Genomic DNA, 20805 nt, shown 5'->3' on the forward strand with positions numbered 1-20805 from the left:
GGGTGGTGTGTGATGAGGGTGGTGTGTGATGAGGGTGGTGTGTGATGAGGGTGGTGTGTGATGAGGGGTGGTGTGTGATGAGTGTCGGTGGTGTGTGATGAGGGTGGTGTGTGATGAGGGGTGGTGTGTGATGAGTGTCGGTGGTGTGTGATGAGGGTGGTGTGTGATGAGGGGTGGTGTGTGATGAGTGTCGGTGGTGTGTGATGAGGGTGGTGTGTGATGAGGGGTGGTGTGTGATGAGTGTCGGTGGTGTGTGATGAGGGTGGTGTGTGATGAGTGGTAGTTTTTGGCGAGTGTCGGTGGTGTGATGTGGTGGTTTGGTAGTCAATTAAGCTAGTATAGTGTGGTGACATGCCGTGATGGTGGTGTGATGTGGTGGCGTATGAGCAATGATTGAGTTGACATTAATGAGCATAATAATCATCACATGAAGCATCACATCACATGGACACGCTCACATTACATAGCATCGCTATGAAGGCCGATCAAGAATCCTCAGGCTTACACTCGCAAATTTTAAATTCAGGTTCACGATCCAAAATTATTCTAACATTTCAACATGGAATCATCGAATAATTATAACAAATGCAGACAATTCACTCAATAAAAAATGTAAAAAATTCATAAGAACGTAAATAACAGGGACAGAAAAAAATAAACGCGCGCATTGAAAATTGTCAATAAATGAACCACTCTGCACACATGAAGCTTAAAAGTGGACTGTAGGAATATTCAATTAAATTTATTAAAATAATAAAAATTAAAATTATATTAATTAAAAGGGTGAAAACGGAGTTGGGAAAGTCATGATTTCACATCACGAACGGTTAGAGCAGCAGTTTGGATGCATTTACTGTCAATAGAGAATTATGGAAAGCCCACAATCAGAAACATGAAATGAGTAATATTGTCCAAATATAGCGAGACATTTACTGCGTGTAGCACTGATGCGTGCTTTTTCTGGTCTAAACTGGGTCAAGATGACATACATAGGGGCAAAAGTGCATAGTTAGTAGGACAAAGTCTCATTAATTTCTCTTGGTGCATCGTTTTGTCGGAAGTCGAGGTAGAGATTCTGCTGCCTTCAGAGTGATGAGAGTGGAGCGAAAATTATGCTCCCAAGTTATGCTGTTCGATTAAAGGCATAATTACATATCAAGATTAGAAAATGTTTCATGGAATATTAAAACTAAATTTTAAAATCGAATCGAGTGTCGAAAAAATATAATTACATCACGCTGAAGAACGTTTCGAGTGAAATTTCATCTTACACACGAGTATTTTAACAGAATTTGATGTTAAAACAGTTGGACATAAAAAACGTTGAATAATAACAGTCCAATAATTATAAGGAACAATAAGGAATGGAAATGTCGCCGATGAGAGAAGCTGGTCGTGAGTCACTCAGGACTGTAAGGGTTAGTACGGTGAACTGGTCTACTAGCAAAGGCCTTATTTCACCAGGCACCAAACGTTGAATTAACGTTGCTTGAATAAAATCGATACGAAATTAACGTTGTTTCAACGCCATTCGCCAGGCCACCAGGCATCTGACGTTGAATTAACATCGAACAGACGAAATTAACTAAAAAATAACGTTGTTTCAACGGCATTTGCGAGGAGGAATAATGCATGAGGTAGTTCAGTAGTTTACGTTACATGAGTAGGCAGCAGAAACGTGCCCACAAACACCATAGGGCCGCGCCCTGCAAACAAGGGAAGTTCTTTGCTAGTGCCCAGAAATGTGTAATTTGTAGGAATAAAATGGATGATATTGACTTGTTAACCCTTTACCGCCTGACATGAGTAACCGGAGCAATATTGTCACAAGTCTACTTCCACATAAAGGATACGTTCTAGTGAGCGCAAAATGACTTGCACTGATGGTTGCCGCCACGTACGACGACTTTAAAATGTTCTGTTGCATACAAACGTCCTCAGGTTGCTACACTCAATAGTTTACGTATAATTTAAGTTGAAAGTTATGTTCCCGGAGAGTGACATATGGCGGTAGAGGGTTAACTAAAGGAATATGCAAGATGAGAATTTGAACAGGACTATAGCTGTGATTATTACACGTCGCTTGCTACCAGTAACGAAGTTTTTTTCTTTAAATATCGGGTTTCAGTTGCACCGCGCATTTTACTGACTAAATTTGTGTCATGTTAACTACTGTTGAATTACTAATTTTACAGTTATTTCAAATACTTCGTCAATGAAACTAAACCGGTGGTATCTCGTCCAAAGCACGGCTTGCATAAAGCACACAATAAGAATGCGTCACGTTGTTTCGATAGTAACGTACGCCTTTTAGCCGTGCGAGTGACTAAAAGTGCATCGGAACGACAAAGAATGCATCAATATTAGGACCAATTCTCACCTATTTCTCTGAGAATGGCGTTCCGGGTACCGATGTCAGTCTCATACTCTTATTTCTACAAGAACTATTTGCAGGTAAACGCGTTCAAAATTGTGAGATAATTTCTACTGTTTAACTTTCATTCCTGGATATTACTGGATAAGAGCGACGAATACAAACACTAACAGGATATTCACTATTGTCTTCTCAGCGAAAGACTATGTATTTGATCGGCACCAAACAGTTGTATCTCTCATAGGAGTGGGATGGCTTGCACACAATGAAAGCATGTTATTTGGATTTAATTATAACTATTTTTTCGAGCAGAAATAGGTTGAAATGACGAGTTCTAGGAGAAAATTCGACAAAGCAAAGCACGATTTGGATACAGAAAGTAGAAGTTCGCTGTATGAACTAATCAAGAGTCAAAATGGCAGGAAGGAATTAAATGAAGCATGAATGGCCGCAAAGAAAGAACACAATTAAAAGAAAAATTCTGCACACCTGCAATCAAACGAAAAACACACAAATATTTTCAATAACGATGAGGCTCAGAAGCAAAGAATTCTATTGATCAAAAATCAGAATTCTGCAGCAAAAATCGGAATCAATGATTGAAAACCAGAATTCTTGGATAAATATATGAAAATTAGAGCAAACTCCGTTTTAGGCTGTTTGCTTTGAACATTTTAAAGCTCTATTTGATCTTTAGATTGTTTCTTCCTCGAATTTAATCGTAGCGATAAAGAAAAAGGAAGAAAGCGGCCTTTGGCAGCTTTGCTACCGTTGACCTTGAGTGGTGCAGCAGCNTTCTTCCTTTTTCTTTATCGCTACGATTAAATTCGAGGAAGAAACAATCTAAAGATCAAATAGAGCTTTAAAATGTTCAAAGCAAACAGCCTAAAACTCCGAGCTCTAATTAGATTGTTTTCGTTCCTCAAACGAAAATTTATTGAATGAACATCTGAATTTTTAGACGAAAATCAGAACTATTGGACAAACATCTGAATTATTGAGCGAAAATCAGACTCTGAAAATCGTGATGAATATTCCGCGATTGAACCCACCGACGGTGTCTTTCGAAATTAATGTAATTTAATTAAGTAAATCATAATAATTACCGAGAAATCTTACCGTAAAATCGAGCAAATATACCCACAAGGAGCACTTTTTTCAATTCAATTCAGATAACCCAAATTCACCAATTCTCTAAAATTCAATTCCATACAGAAAATCAAAATTCCACGATTCAGAAAATTCAATTTGATTAGGTCAGTGAATTTACAGTCTGATTAATCAGTCAAAATCAGACTGTAAATTGAGCAATGGTACCCACCAATGGCACTTTTTTCAGGTTCACAGAATTTATTTAAATTCATGATTCACTCCGATTCATGACTCACTCCGATTCATGACTCACTCCGATTCATGACTCACTCCGATTCATGACTCACTCCGATTCATGACTCACTTCAATTCATGACTCACTTCAATTCATGACTCACTCCAATTCATGACTCACTCTAATTCAAGACTCACTCCAATTCATAAACTCAAAATAACTCAAAATTCATAAACTCAAATTTCATAAAGTAAAAATTCGTAAACTCAAACTTAATAAACTCAGAATTCATAAACTCAAAATTCGCAAACTCAAAATTCCCCAGCGAAAAGCAAGTATAAAATGGGAAAATTTTTTACCCACCAGGAGCGCCCTTCCAGAAGGCCTTGAAGCCTTCCTCCCGCATGATCTTACGCGCGGCGTCTATGACGCCCGTGTACGTCGTCTGCCCCGCCCGCGCCGCCACCTGCAGGCGAGTCTTGATCACGTCTGCTGGGGTAGTGAGGGACGCTGCCGGCACACCGCCTGTACCGTGATAAACGGGGTGTTGCGGGGTGTATGGAGTGGTGTTGGGGGAGAATTGGGTGGTGTTGGGGGGAGTATGGAGTGGTGTTGCGGGGAGTATTGGGTGGTGTTGGGGTATGGAGTGGTGTTGGGGGAGAACTGAGTGGTGTTGGATGGGCATTGCAGAAAGTTTGGGGAAGGATTGGCTGGGGTTGGGATAGAATTTCCTGACGTTTGGTGAACATTGAGAGGTTGAAGAATTCGAGGTTTAGTGAGAATTGTGCGGAAAATGATAGGAAAAATTGCGTTGCGTCGGGGTAAGATTGCACGGCGTTGGGAGAGGATTGTATAGCCTTAGGTGATAATTGCGTATATTTGACGATGATTGCGATGATACGGAGATAACCGGAGGAAGTTTGGACATAAATAAAGCGACCATTCATGTCACGTCTGTCATCATCAGCTAATGGCCGTTCTTGTACTCACAGGAAACTCGTTGTTCACCCGATATTTCGTGACCTTGTCAATTGAGAGTTTTTCGGTAGTGAGTAAATTTATAAAATTAAATTACCTCCATACAACGAAATATATATTGAATAAATTTCTGGATTTAGCAAGGATAAGGTGCAAATAATAAACAAGGATAATATAGTAAGTGAAATCCGCACACCTATTTCCTACAATAATGCTGAAGTGCATAAGTGCAGTCAAGTCTCGTGTCAGCATTGAAGTCTCAAGAAATGCATTCAATAAACTTTTGCATCGCATTAGGGAAAGCTAGAAATAATTGACATGATAATAAAGATCTCATAGGAGGAATAAATAAAGAAAGAAACAGCCTATTGGAATTGTATAAATACGTGGAATAAGAACTAAAGAATTAAAAAGTTATTGAAAAATAATCAAAACATGGACTGCAATATGACAGCAATAGAGAAATATAATTACCTAAATGTATGTACAAACGGAGGAACGTAAAAAAATATTTGTCGATATTCATAATAATAGTGACTAAACTAGAGAGAATTTTAGCAGGTAACAATACAATTACAATTATTTTTATTGATAGTGAGCAGACCTATAGACCCGGCCACGAGCAGGGTGAGGGGAGAGTTGTAGCCATGCAATATTATTATTACAATTATCATCATTTTAAATAATTAATACATTAATTATCAATATTAATCATAATGATACCTATAGCCCCGGCCACGAGGAGGGTAAGTGGAGAGTTGTAGCCGTTCTCGTCGGCGAGGAGAGTTTTGCTGTGCGCGTACACTGGGAAATATATCGCAGAGAAGGGGATGTCCCGCAGGAAACATGCCCGCGCACCCTGGTGGTACATTAATGACAATGATTACTGATTTATATTTAAAACAAGGTGATTATTATTATTTTATATACGGTCGAGAATGGGATGTTCCGCAGGAAACATGCCCGCGCACCCTGGGGATATAAATGGGGACAATGATTACTGACTAATATTTAAAATAAAGCGATAATTATTCCATAATGTTAAATAATATATAGGTAAATAATGTACTTGGCCAAACATTACAAAATCTTTGTTTGTAAGGCCGAAATAATATGAAGATAATTATATCATAAGATCAAATAATAACCATATTTAAATTCATATTCCACCGCATAATATTCTCATTACATGATAAATATAAGTAATTGTAGCTATAGGCAAGAATATCAGTCATGCAAACACATTTTGACTGTCAATCTATTTCACACTATAACCGACGACGTATGAAAAAGTGTTGTAAACGTTACTCCATAATGTGTGCAAATGCTCAATCATACAACATTTTAAGGCCATAAGATTATATGCCTCCCTCTCGTGAAGTGTCCCAGCAAGTTATACATTCCCCATATACAGTTAGCCCCTAAATTCTATAATTTGGAAGATAGGCATTTAAAATTGCAATGCTCTGTGAACCTTGTATAGACCCAAGCAGCCAATTTACACACCTTGTATAGACCCAAGTTAACCACCTTGCATAGACCCAAACAGCCACGTTAACCACCTTGTATAGACCCAAGTTAACCACCTTGTAGACCCCAGTTAACCACCTTGTATAGACCCAAGAAGCCCAGTTAACCACCTTGTATAGACCCAAGAAGCCCAGTTAACCACCTGGTATAGACCCAAGAAGCCCAGTTAACCACCTATGTATAGACCCCAGTTAACCACCTTGTATAGACCCAAGCAGCCAAGTTAACCACCTTGTATAGACCCAAGTTAACCACCCTGTATAGACCCCAGTTAACCACCTTGTATAGACCCAAGCCAGTTAACCACCTTGTATAGACCCAAGTTAACCACCCTGTATAGACCCCAGTTAACCACCTTGTATAGACCCAAGTTAACCACCCTGTATAGACCCCAGTTAACCACCTTGTATAGACCCAAGTTAACCACCTTGTATAGACCCCAGTTAACCACCTTGTATAGACCTCAGTTAACCACCTTGTATAGACCCCAGTTAAGCACCTTGTATAGACCCAAGAAGCCGAGTTCCTTCACGACGGAGACCGCGCCGATCTTCTGCCCCAGCGCCAGCTCGCCCGCCACCTGGAGGCGGATCTTCACGATCTCCAGGGGGTTGGTGAAGATCACCTGAGATCCGCCGGCCTGCACACCAAATTAACCGCCGTGAACACGAAAAATTAAGTTTAGAAATTAAATGTAAAAATTAAAAAAAAATTAACCGCTGTAAACATGAAAAATTAACCTTAAAAATGAAAAAAAATAAAAATTAACCGCTGTAAACACGAAAAATTAATTCTAAGAATCAAATTTAAAAATTAAAAATACAATAAAATTTCCTGCCGTGAACACGAAAAATTAGCTTTAAGAATTAAATTAGGAAATTAAAAATTAAAAAAAATAACTGTCATAAACACGACGTCAAATTTGTGTACCTGTTTGGCTATTACAACATTTTATAAAGATATACAATGCCAAGCTCGTGTTTGCCATGATTTTATCGAGAAAATATCATTTGCGTATAGGTTAGAAGAACTACACCACACCACACCAGTATATTCATATATATATGGCCAATAATATATTATATTATTGACCACGCCAGCCACATAGAAAATACACGAGACGTCAGCCATGCAACCAAAACATGAGCCCAAGACAATAAATTAAATTAAAATAATTACTGACAATAATATTGGTAATAATAATGATAAATGAATAATAAAATAATAATAGATTAAATGTGAATAATAATAATAATAATAAAAATAATAGATGAATAATAATAATAATAATAATAATAAAGAAACTAACAACTCCGCCAGCTATCATCTCGGCAGGCAGGGTGAGGTTGCCCTTCTTGTCCCTGAGCAGGTCGCGCATGAGGTCGTTCATGGTGAGCTTGATGGCCTTCTCTGGGGCCACCCCCACCAGCTGGGGCACTAGGCCGCGGTACAGGCCTATGGCGCCCTCGTGGCGAACTACCTGCAAGTTCAGGTCACATATGAGATGACGACATAACGACATATGATAATATGGGATATGACATATGATAATATGAGATGTGCGGTATAGGCCTATGGCGCCCTCGTGACGAACTACCTGCAGTGCCGTGATATATTAGATACCGTATGAGATATGACAATATGAGATATGACACATGACAATATGAGATATAACTTATGAGAATATAATATACGAGTTATACCGCGGTAATGGCGGCCACTACAATCAAAAGAATCAGATCAGTAAACCGTATAGAATAAATTATACATATTCTTTTACTTTTTTAATTTACGAATTAATTAATTCATTATATTTTAGAGGTTTAACCGTAGATAACTGCAACAAATGAAAGCAATTACAGAGCCCTCACTTTCTTGAAGCAATCGAAGGAGTTTCTATACATGAGCTCCCCGATGTAGGACCCCGCCCTCTGGTTCTGCAGCCTCGTCTTCACCAGGTCGATCGGGTACACGGCCGTTGCACCAACAGCTGTGACCAAAAAAATAATACAGGGTGCGGCGCGGGAACTTACTTATTTGAATTGCGCGCCACGTGGCGGCCATTAGTCCTAGGAAGGTGGCGCCATGCGCAATATGGTGCGCGGGCTATACTGACAAAATGTATTGAACAGCATGGAGGTCACCTACAAGATGTAATATTCAAGAATTAAACTTGTAAGTAAACCCAACGAAACTTTAAATGTAGCTCTTTGTAAAAAAGAAAGAATTAAAACGCTATCTTTAATACTTTTTACTTTGTGATTTTTTTAAAAGAGTAAGTTCCCACGCCGCACCCTGTACATTCAAACATTACATTAATGATAATAAATATTACAATAATAGGAGCTCAAGAAAAGTCTTATACGCCCTGCCAAACAGAAATGCTGATGAGCAGGCACCCCGCACTCATATAAATTAGTGAGACTTCGTCCCAATACAGTAACAAACGGAATTTTGGTGAATATATAATCTAATATTAATTCATGATACAGTGAATATATAACAGAATAATTAGCAAGCAAGAAATTAAAGTAAGGAATTCACCTCCAGTAATAGCGCGATATATCGATATATCTTCGTCGATATATCGAGAGGAATTTTAGTGGATATAATATGTAATAACATATGATACAGCGAATAGGCATATTACAGAATAATTAGCATTTAGCAAGCAAGAAAGTTATGAAAGGAACCCACCTCCAGCAATAGCGCCGAGGGAAATTGTAGTGAATATAATATCTAATATTACTACATGATACAGTGAATATACAACAGAATAATTAAACAATAACAAAGTAAAGCAAGGAACCGACCTCCAGCAATAGCGCCGAGCGTGAACCTGTAGCTGCTCTCCAGGACGGCAGTGAAGGTGGAGCGCTGCTCGGGCGACTCTACGGCCTTGATGTCCGTCAGCTTGCGGGTGATTACCTTCATGTACTGCTCGGGGGTAATGGCTTCCAGGTCACTGTAGATGATGCGCCTGCGGGGCGAGGTAATGGGGGGTGTTAGTGACACGTGTGTAATACGGTTGCGGCGTAGTTATGATGGGTGTTAGTGGCATGTGTGTGATGCAGTTATGGCGGGTGTTAGTGACGTGTGTGATGTGCATGTGATACAATTACGGTGGGTGTTGGTGACACGTGTGTGTGGGTGGCCACGGTATAAATGCAGCCAGGCAGGATGTTACTATCTCAGGAAATTAAGTGACCATCTAGTGACATGGGTTCTAAAAATCACTAACATGCGCCTCCCAGTTTTTTATTTTAAATCAAAAACTGTTCTTTATTTTTTTTATGAAAAATCATTCACATGCACCTCCATTAAATTCTTTGGCAAATTTTAGGGAATGGACGGTGCATTTTCTTCTAGAATCGTAGAATACAACCAAATATTGTAAATATTCTCGTTTGCGTTCCTTTTTTTCTAGTAAAATGTCACGCATTCTCTCTTGGAAGATAGACTCTTAGAGTTCCCACCGATTCTTTACTGATGGAGAAATTCAATATTCGGTAAGAACGCGCGTTTACTGCGTGCATTATTAGCGCTTTGCCCAACACTCAGACGTATGTAACCGGCAACAAGTATATTTGTATACAAAATAATACACATATTAGGGAAGTAAGGGTACAGAGTGGCTAACGGTAGCAGCTAGCTAGCTCCCACCAGGCAAACGACGTCGAATCAACATTGAAATAAACGCTATTTTGTTGAATCAACGTTGTTTCAACATAGTTTGCCTGTTGAGAATACAGATATCAACTATGAAGACTGACCCGCCGCTCTGGCTGATGAGTTCAGTGAGGTGGTACAGGATCTCGACCTCCATGGGGGTGATCTGGGACATCATCTGCGACGAGTGTAGGAACTCCTCTGTTGGAACATGCAAAACAAAGCACAAAAATATTTACAAATCACAAAAATAAATCTGTAGGTAATATAAATCACATCGATAATATTGTATAATATAAGAGTCGAGGGGATAACGTAAATCACAAACTAAGATTTATGATGCATACATCTGTTAAATATGCAAATATATATATTACCTAATTCAAGATTTAAAATATAAACAACTGGGATTTATGTTGTATACATCTATAATCGTCTATCTTACCAGTCTGATATGTGTAGAATATGTAGCAAAAATATAGATCTACTGCAATCATTTCTCATATACGTCCTTAATGAGGGGACATAAGACATAAATAATGATCCAGAATAGATACATATTTTATTTAATAATTAATTAATACTGCAAAAAAGTGGCAGTGAACCAAATAAGCGTTGCAACGACATAATCAAATTTCCAATTAATTATTAATTCATAAATTTCATGATAACAAAGACGCATTCTGTAGTTGAGTTGCTAAAATGCGGTATACACCCGGGCTTAGCACATCAAACAAAATAATAATTAAATTAAATGATCACGAATTAGGAAAATTTCGAGGAAAATGATACCAAATTAACACAAACCTATCCAAATATTGGTTTGGGAATACATAATTTAAAGTATTAAGAAAATTTCATACAAGAAAGTATATTTCATACATACCGTACTTGAAAATATGAGGAATTCATAGCCCATAAATCGTACAGTAATCATACTGAGTGAAGACGCAAAATCTGAAGGATTGCTCGCTGAAACAATATGGCAGAACTGCAGGTAAAAACCTTTAGCGAGCTATTGAGAGCGGGATATCGCGGCGTTGGATCTCATTGAGGCTTTTAAACCTTAACCCATAGAACATATTAACCCTTAACCCTACTAAACTTGGTGGCCCCTTTGGGAGTGGGAGCTTAGCGCGGCCGTTGCACTTTATTGAACCTCTTAACCACTTAACCCGCAGAACCTTTCAACTCTTAACCCCACGCACCCTTGATAACCTCCTACATTCATGCGTGAGCCATGCGTGGATAAGGCTCATCTGAATCTTTTAACCCTAAACCCTACGAGCCTTCTTTAGCCCTTGAAAGCGTGACTACTGCGTCGCGTTCGACTACATTGTACATTATAAGTTATAAACCCTACATCCACGCACCTTTTGCCACGTTTGAGTGCGTGAACCCTGCGTGGATAAGGCCTTATTTGACCCTGTAACCCTAAATCCACGCACCTTTTGTGACCTCCTGGGTGCGTGAGCCCTGCGTGGCGTTGAGATAGATCCTCTTGACGAGCTCCATGTTGGTGAGCAGCGAGTTGAACGCCATGAAGAACGGGTAGCTCACCTTCTGCCCTGACGATACCTGAGCGCGCCAACTACATGTTAGATAACTGATGCTTCTACTTAAATTTAATACTTTTGATGAGAATTTATAACGGCGATATTGCAATTAGAATTTGCTTGGCAACGGCACGCCCCCGTCATTCTACGCAGTAACTCTTGTTAGGTACTAAACCTTCAGGTGCGAATAGCATTGATAACGGCTAATGAACACAAGGGGCGAAACAACAGCACAGACGGCAACAAGGTTGTCCTGAACGTAATGTACCCTAAAACAATAGAGATGGTACAATAGATGGGTAAAATAGAGATGGTACAATATATGTGTACAATAGAAGTAGTACAATACATAAGATGACTGACGGCAACAAGGTTGTCCTGAACGCTGCTGGTGAGCAGATGAGACTTGGTGCTCAACATAATGTCCGAGAAGTCGAGCGCCGTGATGAAGCCTGAGCCGTCCTTGTTGTACGCTGAGAACGCTTGGATCGCGTGCTCTTCGTGGAAGTCCTGTCGCGTACACACACATATTATAATACTATAATAATTTTTTTAACAAATGATAAAATATGATATAATATACTAATAATATAATATAATATGGTGGTGTCAGCTTTGATGAAGCTATTTTGGCATGTAACCGATTCCTAACTAATCGGCTACCCCGATCTAAAAATTACGCTAGATATCACGGTAGGATTAGAAAATACCAAGCAGCATCAATACTCATGAGTGATAACGATATAAGCAAGTAGAAGTACTATACATGCAAGGAATCTACCTTTAAGTAATAAGTATGAAGATGTTGTATTTGCACGCAAACCGCCTGAGTACATTATTCAAATCACCAAGTCTACAGTGAATAACTTTACAGTGAATAACTTAATGAATTGTGCGGGCATTTTTTTCAAGTCGAGAAAGAAAGTAAAGTTGACATAAGAATAACCTCATATTTTAAAGGGGTTACTGTAATAGGGAATTGAAATTTTGTAAGTGACCAATCGCATGAGGAGGAATTGTGAAAAGGCTTCGAAAATGGGGAGCTGGTGGTGATGCACCTGTGTTGATAAAGATGATTTCCTTAAAAGTTACCCAAAGGAATTAAAGAGGTGACACGATGTTACAGTAATTGCAAGATTTGCTCCAAATTACAAAATTTTTAGTATAAAATTAATAAACCAATGTTAAAGTAATTAGAAGATATGTTCCAAATAACATAATAATTTATATGAACCCAAGATAAACTCAGATAACTGAGATATGAACCCAAGATAAAACCAATAAAATTGAACAGAACAAATTTCATACAGGAAATGAAACTTCTTAGGAGTTCTTTCTTTACAAAACACGAATTTTTGACGAAACATATTTTACACGAATTTTTGACACCGTATTTAATGGCAAGGACATTTTTTACCATTACATATATGAATTTGATATATTATAATGCATGGTGTATTGAGCGACTCACGTGAAGAAACTGAGAGAACTCGTGGTAAGTGACGGACCGCTTGAAGTCTTTACCGAAGTACATTTTCACGAAGTCGCTCTGGAAGTTGAAGGGGATTTTCTTGTGCAGCACCGTGTGCTTGATCACCGCACAGAACTCGTCTGAAATTGAATGTATAACATGAAACATACATCACTAATATGCAGGGAAAATCATCAAGAAGATCAGGGAGCTGAATTATTTGTTGTATTCAAGTAAAGAGTGCAAACACAAACCTCATTCGCACTGTGAAGCAAATCAAGCTTTCCGTACAGTCATATGCTTTACTGCAGTTAACAGAAAATATTAATACGTTCGAACTAAAAAATTATAATTATAAAGATGAGCTAGGGAATGCCAGCCATTGAGGACGAAAACGGTGATGGCGATAGCGAAGAAGTGAAACGAGCTTACTGATGAAATAAACTACACCAACAAGCTTCATATTACTCCCCGTACGTGAGTAATATAGTCGTACGCAAGGAAGTGACGAAACGGAGAGAAGAACCATGCACCGCATATGTGACAGAAGAACCCACCGTAGATGACATGATGTCTCACCGAAAGTGACAGGATGACTCAACGTAATTGACAACATGACCCACTTTTAAAGCCAGATTGACCCACTATATGTCACAAAGCCTATGCCGGTGTTTTCGAAGGCGTTGCGGTAGGCACACACAGAAGTCCCTCGAAGGCGCTTAACTCCGCGTACGAGATCAGCTAAGATCAGCGCCACTATGACCCACCTTCAGTGCCAGTTTGACACACCTTTAGTGTCCGCATGACCAACTCTTAATGCCAGTATGACTAAGATTTAGTGCCCAAATTACCCACCATATGTCACGAAGCCAGTGCCGGTTGTGTCGAAGAGCTGGAAGGCGGTGCGGTAGAGCGCGTCGGGCACACACAGCAGTCCTTCAAAGGCGCTGAACTCAGCAAACGAGATGAGGCCATCCTTGCTGGTATCCAGGATACCGCCCAGCAGCTTGATGCTCTCCAGGCTGGCATTTGGCTCCGTGTACAGACCGAGGAACTTGCAGACGAAGTCGTGCGCCGTCATGAACTTCTCGCCATAGCGTTCCGCAGACGCGTACTGCCGGGTGATGTAATTGCATGGTATGAGAGTGCTATAGAAATACGTTTTTAGAAGATCTATAAGCGTACTGATGGCATGAAAGTGTTATAGGAATAAGTTTTTAGATCTATAAGCGTACTGATGGTATGAGAAAGTTACTGGAATAATATGAAAAAGGTACATGAGAACATTGTTTTAAAAGTATTATTCTTTGGTCGCAGACAAAGATGTGCGCAGTCATTAACTTCTCACCATAGCTCTTGGCAGACGCGTACTGATGTTATGAAAGAATCGTATAAATAATTTGAAGAAAAACTAAATTTTTCAATTTATCTTAATTTAAATTTTATGGAAAACTGTTCAAAAATTATTATTCTCTGATTGCAGACGCCGTCGTGCGTGCAGACGACGCATAGCGTGCGTGAACTTCAATTTCATGGTAATGGAAGTTGACATAATTAAAGTATTAGGTCATAGAAGCATATCTATCTACGTGCATGAAAGCCATCGAAGAGCAATAGACGACGAGAAAACAGGTCAGGGATTTCACACCATTAATTATGAGCACTAATCGGAGAGAACGATAGTGAGTAACTTGCATCAACCCAGCTGACAAAACGCAGTAAATTCAGCTCATTAAAATGCTGACCAATATTTATAACGAAAGAATATAGCAATGGAGGCGTCAGAGCTGGAGCATCGGTCAACTCTCCAACGGCATCGAAAATCGTCTAAATATTATACAGAGAATGTTTGTTTGCTGTTTGAAGTAAGGCGCCGCAACATAGGGCTGTTGGGGCGGGTATCCAGGCATGGATCAAAAATTGAAATTTGATTTTAAAATTAGAGTCAATAGTACAATACAATATTTCTTTTCATATGTTTAAACGAAAGTCAACTGGGGATCTCCGGTTCTTTGCAAAATACGGACTTGAACGGGTATTCATTTAATTAGCATATATCAGCTCTAGCAATATTTACGGGACTTCTGATAACGGGATTTGAAAATTGTTGGATAATTGATTTCAAGCAACGCCGGGCTAATCTCCTAGTAGATCATATAATCGGGATAAAACCGACACGAAATGTCAACGACAAGCTAAATTGTTACGAAACTCCGTAATATTCAACTACAAAAGTTTTGATTTAAACTTCGTGTCGCTGAAGTTTGAGGCTATTACGATGGGCCGAGTTCTGAAGCTTTAGTAATAGACAGCAAAGAAAGAGATCTAGCCGTGAGGGAGGTAGACTGCCAGATATGAAAATCTGTTCGTTGTAATGAAAATAAGTTAATCATACGAGTTAAAAATAGAGTTGTAAATTGATCTTGAATTCTAAAATTGTCTTAAACTTGTAAAAAAAATTAAATTTCATTTTTTCTTCGAGATATTCAGAACCGATAAATAAAATGCAATAATACATATTTACAATTGAACTACAAACGTCAGGAAATTCGAAAAAATACTGCAAAATCCATGATAAACAAGCGTGGCACGCACGCCATATTGCGTTCGTCTCCATGGTTGCAGGAGCTCCAAACGTCAATTTTGGAGAAGCGATCAATTTGTGGAAGCATTATTGGCAGGTGAAGCTTAGCGAGATTACGAGACGCTTATTATTTGAGGGGTGAGAGGGGAACGGTGGTGAGAGGGGAACGGTGGTGAGAGGGGAACGGTGGTGAGAGGGGAACGGTGGTGAGAGGGGGGCGGTGGTGAGGGGGGAACGGTGGTGAGAGGGGGGAACGGTGGTGAGAGGGGGGAACGGTGGTGAGAGGGGAACGGTGATGCGAGGGGAACGGTGGTGAGAGGGGAACGGTGGTGAGAGGGGAACGGTCTGTCTCTTATACACATCTAGATGTGTATAAGAGACAGATATACAATGTTGATGCATTGCACGTCATTATATACAATGTTACTGCATTGCACGTCATTATATACACTGTTACTGCATTAGAAGTCATTATATACAATGTTACGGCTCTGCACGTCATTATTTACAATGTTACTGCAGTGTACGTCATTATATACAATGTTACTGCATTGCACGTCATTATATACAATGGTGAGAGGGGAACGGTGGTGAGAGGGGAACGGTGGTGAGAGGGGAACGGTGGTGAGAGGGGAACGGAGGTGAGAGGGGAACGGTGGTGAGAGGGGAACGGTGGTGAGAAGGGAACGGTGACGGTTATAAACCAGGCGTATTACAAGCATATACGGTAACTCAAGAGAAAAGAATCAAGTAAAGATTACTTGACCAGCATTTCATTCCAGCGCGGTTGAGGGAGATTTATAAGTATAACTGTGACAAAACTAATTGTAATAAATTAAAATATTCAACTAATTAAATGTGTTCAGCGACAAGCTACTTGAATCATCACAGATTAAAAATATATTTATTTTAGCGACACTTAAAGCTCACTAGTTGAAAAGTAAGATTTTCATTCCTAAGCATACCCCGTTACGTATGTATACCCTTGTATATACAAGGGTATATTGTATATATACCCTTGTATATATTATGTATACCCTTGTATCTTTTATATAGCACCATAAAATAAAGGAACTCGACAAACCGCTACAAAACAGCTGAAGGATGGCAGTCTCCGCGTACATAGCGCACGTTTGAATTATTTTCTTCTTATTGTCCAATATTAAAAACGTCACGGTAAGAATAAAAATGTTATCTCTGTCTGGTCGTTACAGAAATACAGCAAAACTGAGACAACAACACCTGGCGCACAACAACGCATAACTTCTGCTTGTCAGCCCGAGAAAATAGTTTAATTAATGACATCCTCATTAGGCTGAGAGAAATATATGCCTGGAAAAATTAAAGTGAGTTACGAACGTGACGGACCTAGAGTTTGGTTGAAGTTCCTGCCATGGTGATTAACAGATTGTATGTAAATGATTTGATTATTCATGCAAATAGACATATTAAGGTTATAATAGCACAAGCAAAAACGTTGGCACTGAACCGTTAAAATTTTTGAAAGTAGACGATTATAGTTAAGCGACTAAATTATGCGTGAATGCTCGGGTCATATTACTCGATTCTTATAACAAGTGCAAGACTTGTCGTAGCATAAGGGAAAATGCCCATTGCGATGCTGTTAAGGGGTTCACACCATACTGCACTGCCGGGCACGTGCCAGGCAGATGCCTGTCATGGTGTTATTTTTAACCGTAACTTCTACAAAATTGCAATTATCAAGTAGACATTTAAGGACATTGTTGTTTTGACATATTTGTATTTCCCATGAAAATTAACATTAAAGTAGTGTTTGTTTATGTTATTTTATTGGATTAGCTTTACTGAAATGAATTTTTTCCTTTCTGTCAGATACTTTTCGCTCCCACTGCAAATGCATTTCCATCGAACATTCACACCGTCGTGCAAGACACTTGACATGCCCATGGTGTGAATGCTTGCATATAAATGCATTGAAGAATATTGTACTGGACCGTCACTGGCATATGCCTGGCACGTGCCCGGCAGTATGTGGTGTGAACCCAATCTCGTCTATAAAGATAGACGAGATTTGGCTAGGGACTGACAAGCAATTATCTCTTAGGAGATTAATATTCTTCTTAATAAGAATGGGGCTCACTATGTGGTCTAATAATTCCTAATGAGTTTCTTAATGAAACTCATCAAAATGATGAATTTCAGCAAGAAGTCTGGCCAAGCAATAGATGATCGTTCTCGACTCGACAGATATTTTTCACGTACAATGTAGAAAATGGATTAAAATTGATAGGGAATATGATAGGGAATATAGCTGATATAATTTCACCGAAGGACTCTTAAAATTAATAATAACTATTACATAGGATGGAATTACATAAATCTTTGCAAATCAATTATATGCCATGTTACTGCAACCTAATTGGATCATCACACTATTAACAATAAGGCAAAAATAACAATTTTGTTCCGCAATAAGTAAGGTAATCCGGCAAAGATGATGGTATTTATGCATGCAACAGTTACCCAAGTGAAATAAAACATGAAGAATTAGATGATACGCACAGAAGTAACTTAAATTATAAAGAATTTTATAGTAATACACGAGTATCATATAGCGATTAGAGTCCTAGATAAAATAATTACAACACGTGCATAAATTTGAGCGAAATGTAGTTTTTAACATATAAAATATTCAAGTGCACCAAAATAGACAAATAAATTCATCATATCTTCATCAATGGAGATATGATTAAATTAAATCGACATTTTCTCGCCTTTAAATTATTACAAAATTTTCTATACGCGCGTATAGCAACTGACCTCGTGGAAGATTTCTCGCAGGACGTCAGTGTTCGCTCGACGGAGATAGCCGGAACCCTGAAGAAATAAATAAAATTTATGCCAATTACATAACAGCAAATGAATATTACTTAAGTTGTATAATGAATTCATTAAATATGGAATAACAGCTTCAGGTTGTTAACAATAATAACAGTGAATAATAACAATAACATTAACAATAATAATAACTTTCAATAACATTCAGGCCGGTTCTGTTGGAGGTTTAGTGAAAAAAATTTCATAGATACATATAATAATACAACGATTATACATTAGTATAATCGAATATTAGATTGATTAGTTCGAGTATATAAGGGGAAAAGAGTTGATAATTGCACACAACTGTACACAAGAATGTAATGGTGAATGTTGTGTTGCAATTCATCGAATACATTTATTTTCGCCGCAAATAAATGCATCAGTAAAATAGACGATGCAAATTCTGACTCTAGAAGCTCGAGGTTTCGATGCCACGTGTAATGTAGACGTACATCTGTTTAGTGGTAAGCGTACATGCAGAGAACGATGTTCTGTTTTACTATGATTACTGCATTGCACGTCACTATATACAATGTTACTGCAGTGTACGTCATTATATACAATGTTACTGCAGTGTACGTCATTATATACAATGTTACTGCATTACAAGTCATTATATACAATGTTACGGCTTTGCACGTCATTATATACAATGTTACTGCATTGCACGTCATTATATACACTGTTACTGCATTAGAAGTCATTATATACAATGTTACGGCTCTGCACGTCATTATTTACAATGTTACTGCAGTGTACGTCATTATATACAATGTTACTGCATTGCACGTCATTATATACAATGTTACAGCATTGCACGTCATTATATACAATGTTACTGCAGTGTACGTCATTATATACAATGTTACTGCATGCACGTCATTATATAGGTACTATGTTACTGCATTGCACGTCATTATATTTATTTAAAAAATTAGATTTCGGTGAATTTATCGTTTGTTCCTCGGTGGTAATTAATAAGACCAAATTTCCCTCATTATTCGTAAGGGCGAAGAGATATTGACGAGTTGGGAGCAGCTGTAGGATGGATACATCTGCATCCAGCCTTGAAATAAGGAGTCCTCTAGGACACAACTGCAGCATAGAAATAAGGAGCAGCTGTAGGACACAACTGCAGCCCTCCTCCCCTATACAGAGCTGGACTCCTTGGCTCAGAGCCAAAAGCTCCCCTCTCTACCTTGCCCTCCTCGGCCTCCACCGCAGTTAGAGCTCAGCAACGCTACCGCTCCTTTTGGGGGAAGGAACGGGTACGGGCACAGTTTTGGGTAGAACGGGTACGGGCACAGTTGGGGGGTAAAACGGGCACAGGCACAGTTGGGGGGCAGAACGGGTACGGGCACAGTTGTGGGGTAGAACGGGTACGGGCACAGTTGGGGGGTAGAACGGGTACGGGCACAGTTGGGGGATGGAACTGGTACGGGTACAGCTGAGGGATGGAACGGGTCCGGGTAGTTGGGGGATGGGACGTGTACGGGGTAGTCTGCTGCCTTTTGAGGAAGGGTTTTGTAGCAGTTTTACTGATGATCACGTTGACATTAAGGGACTAGGGAATGGGGTATTGCTTCAGTCAACCGTCAAGGACGAGTTTGCCGCACAGGCTAAATTAAGTTTTCTTTGGGGGGAGAGGGGGAACAGTCTACATTCTACTGCCCGTAGATAGGAGGGAAAGATGTAATGGGAAAAATTGGTAAATTCCCATTTTAGGGGAGATATATGTTGCAAGAGGTAGTTTGCATTCCCTTCGGAGAAGGTTGTATGCCAGTGAGGTAACTATCTTCCTTTTGCCGCATAATAATACCTAAGAATATCAGTCACGAGAAAAATACCTCTCTGCCACGATGGTCTCTCTCTGCCACGATGATCCCTCTCTCTGCCCCGATGATCCCTGTCTCTGCCACGAGAATCCCTCTCTGCCACGATGATCCCTCTCTCTGCCACGAGGATCCCTCTCTGCTACGACGATCCCTCTCTGTCCCGATGATCCCTCTCTGCCCGATGATCCCTCTCTGCCCGATGATCCCTCTCTGCCCGATGATCCCTCACTCTCTGCCCCGATGATCCCTCTCTGCCCCGATGATCCCTCTCTGCCCCGATGATCCCTCTCTGCCCGATGATCCCTCTCTGCCCGATGATCCCTCTCTGCTACGACGATCCCTCTCTGTCCCGATGATCCCTCTCTGCCCGATGATCCCTCTCTGCCCCGATGATCCCTCTCTACCCCAATGATCCCTCTCTGCCCCGATGATCCCTCTCTACACCAATGATCCCTCTCTGCCATGATGATCCCTCTCAGCCCGATGATCCCTCTCTGCCCCGATGATCCCTCTCTGCTACGACGATCTCTGGTCATTCTTCAAAACAGCTTTGCAAGCTCTACTCAGTGCAGATGGATCATGCCACAACTTCTCGCACCAAGACGAGCAAAAAGAACAA

The 20805-nt window shown here is 39.7% G+C and overlaps 1 protein-coding gene across 1 annotated transcript in view; it reads right to left on the reverse strand.

Moving 5' to 3' along the window:
* LOC108671943 (calcium-binding mitochondrial carrier protein Aralar1) overlaps nucleotides 1-20805 on the reverse strand; it is a 51041-nt gene that overhangs the window by 2982 nt on the left and 27254 nt on the right. Inside the window, exons 3-14 of the mRNA XM_018159538.2 lie at nucleotides 18292-18348; nucleotides 13761-14019; nucleotides 12906-13045; nucleotides 11798-11944; nucleotides 11327-11456; nucleotides 9983-10079; nucleotides 9023-9189; nucleotides 8081-8199; nucleotides 7519-7689; nucleotides 6709-6849; nucleotides 5403-5538; nucleotides 4061-4226 (exon numbers count right to left, since the gene is read on the reverse strand). Of these exons, the coding sequence (XP_018015027.1) occupies nucleotides 4061-4226; nucleotides 5403-5538; nucleotides 6709-6849; nucleotides 7519-7689; nucleotides 8081-8199; nucleotides 9023-9189; nucleotides 9983-10079; nucleotides 11327-11456; nucleotides 11798-11944; nucleotides 12906-13045; nucleotides 13761-14019; nucleotides 18292-18348 (1730 nt within the window). The remainder of the gene's footprint in view (nucleotides 1-4060; nucleotides 4227-5402; nucleotides 5539-6708; nucleotides 6850-7518; nucleotides 7690-8080; nucleotides 8200-9022; nucleotides 9190-9982; nucleotides 10080-11326; nucleotides 11457-11797; nucleotides 11945-12905; nucleotides 13046-13760; nucleotides 14020-18291; nucleotides 18349-20805) is intronic.

This window comes from Hyalella azteca, unplaced genomic scaffold (genome assembly GCF_000764305.2).
Source record: "Hyalella azteca isolate HAZT.00-mixed unplaced genomic scaffold, Hazt_2.0.2 contig12030, whole genome shotgun sequence".
In the NCBI taxonomy this organism is placed as follows: Eukaryota; Metazoa; Arthropoda; class Malacostraca; order Amphipoda; family Hyalellidae; genus Hyalella; species Hyalella azteca.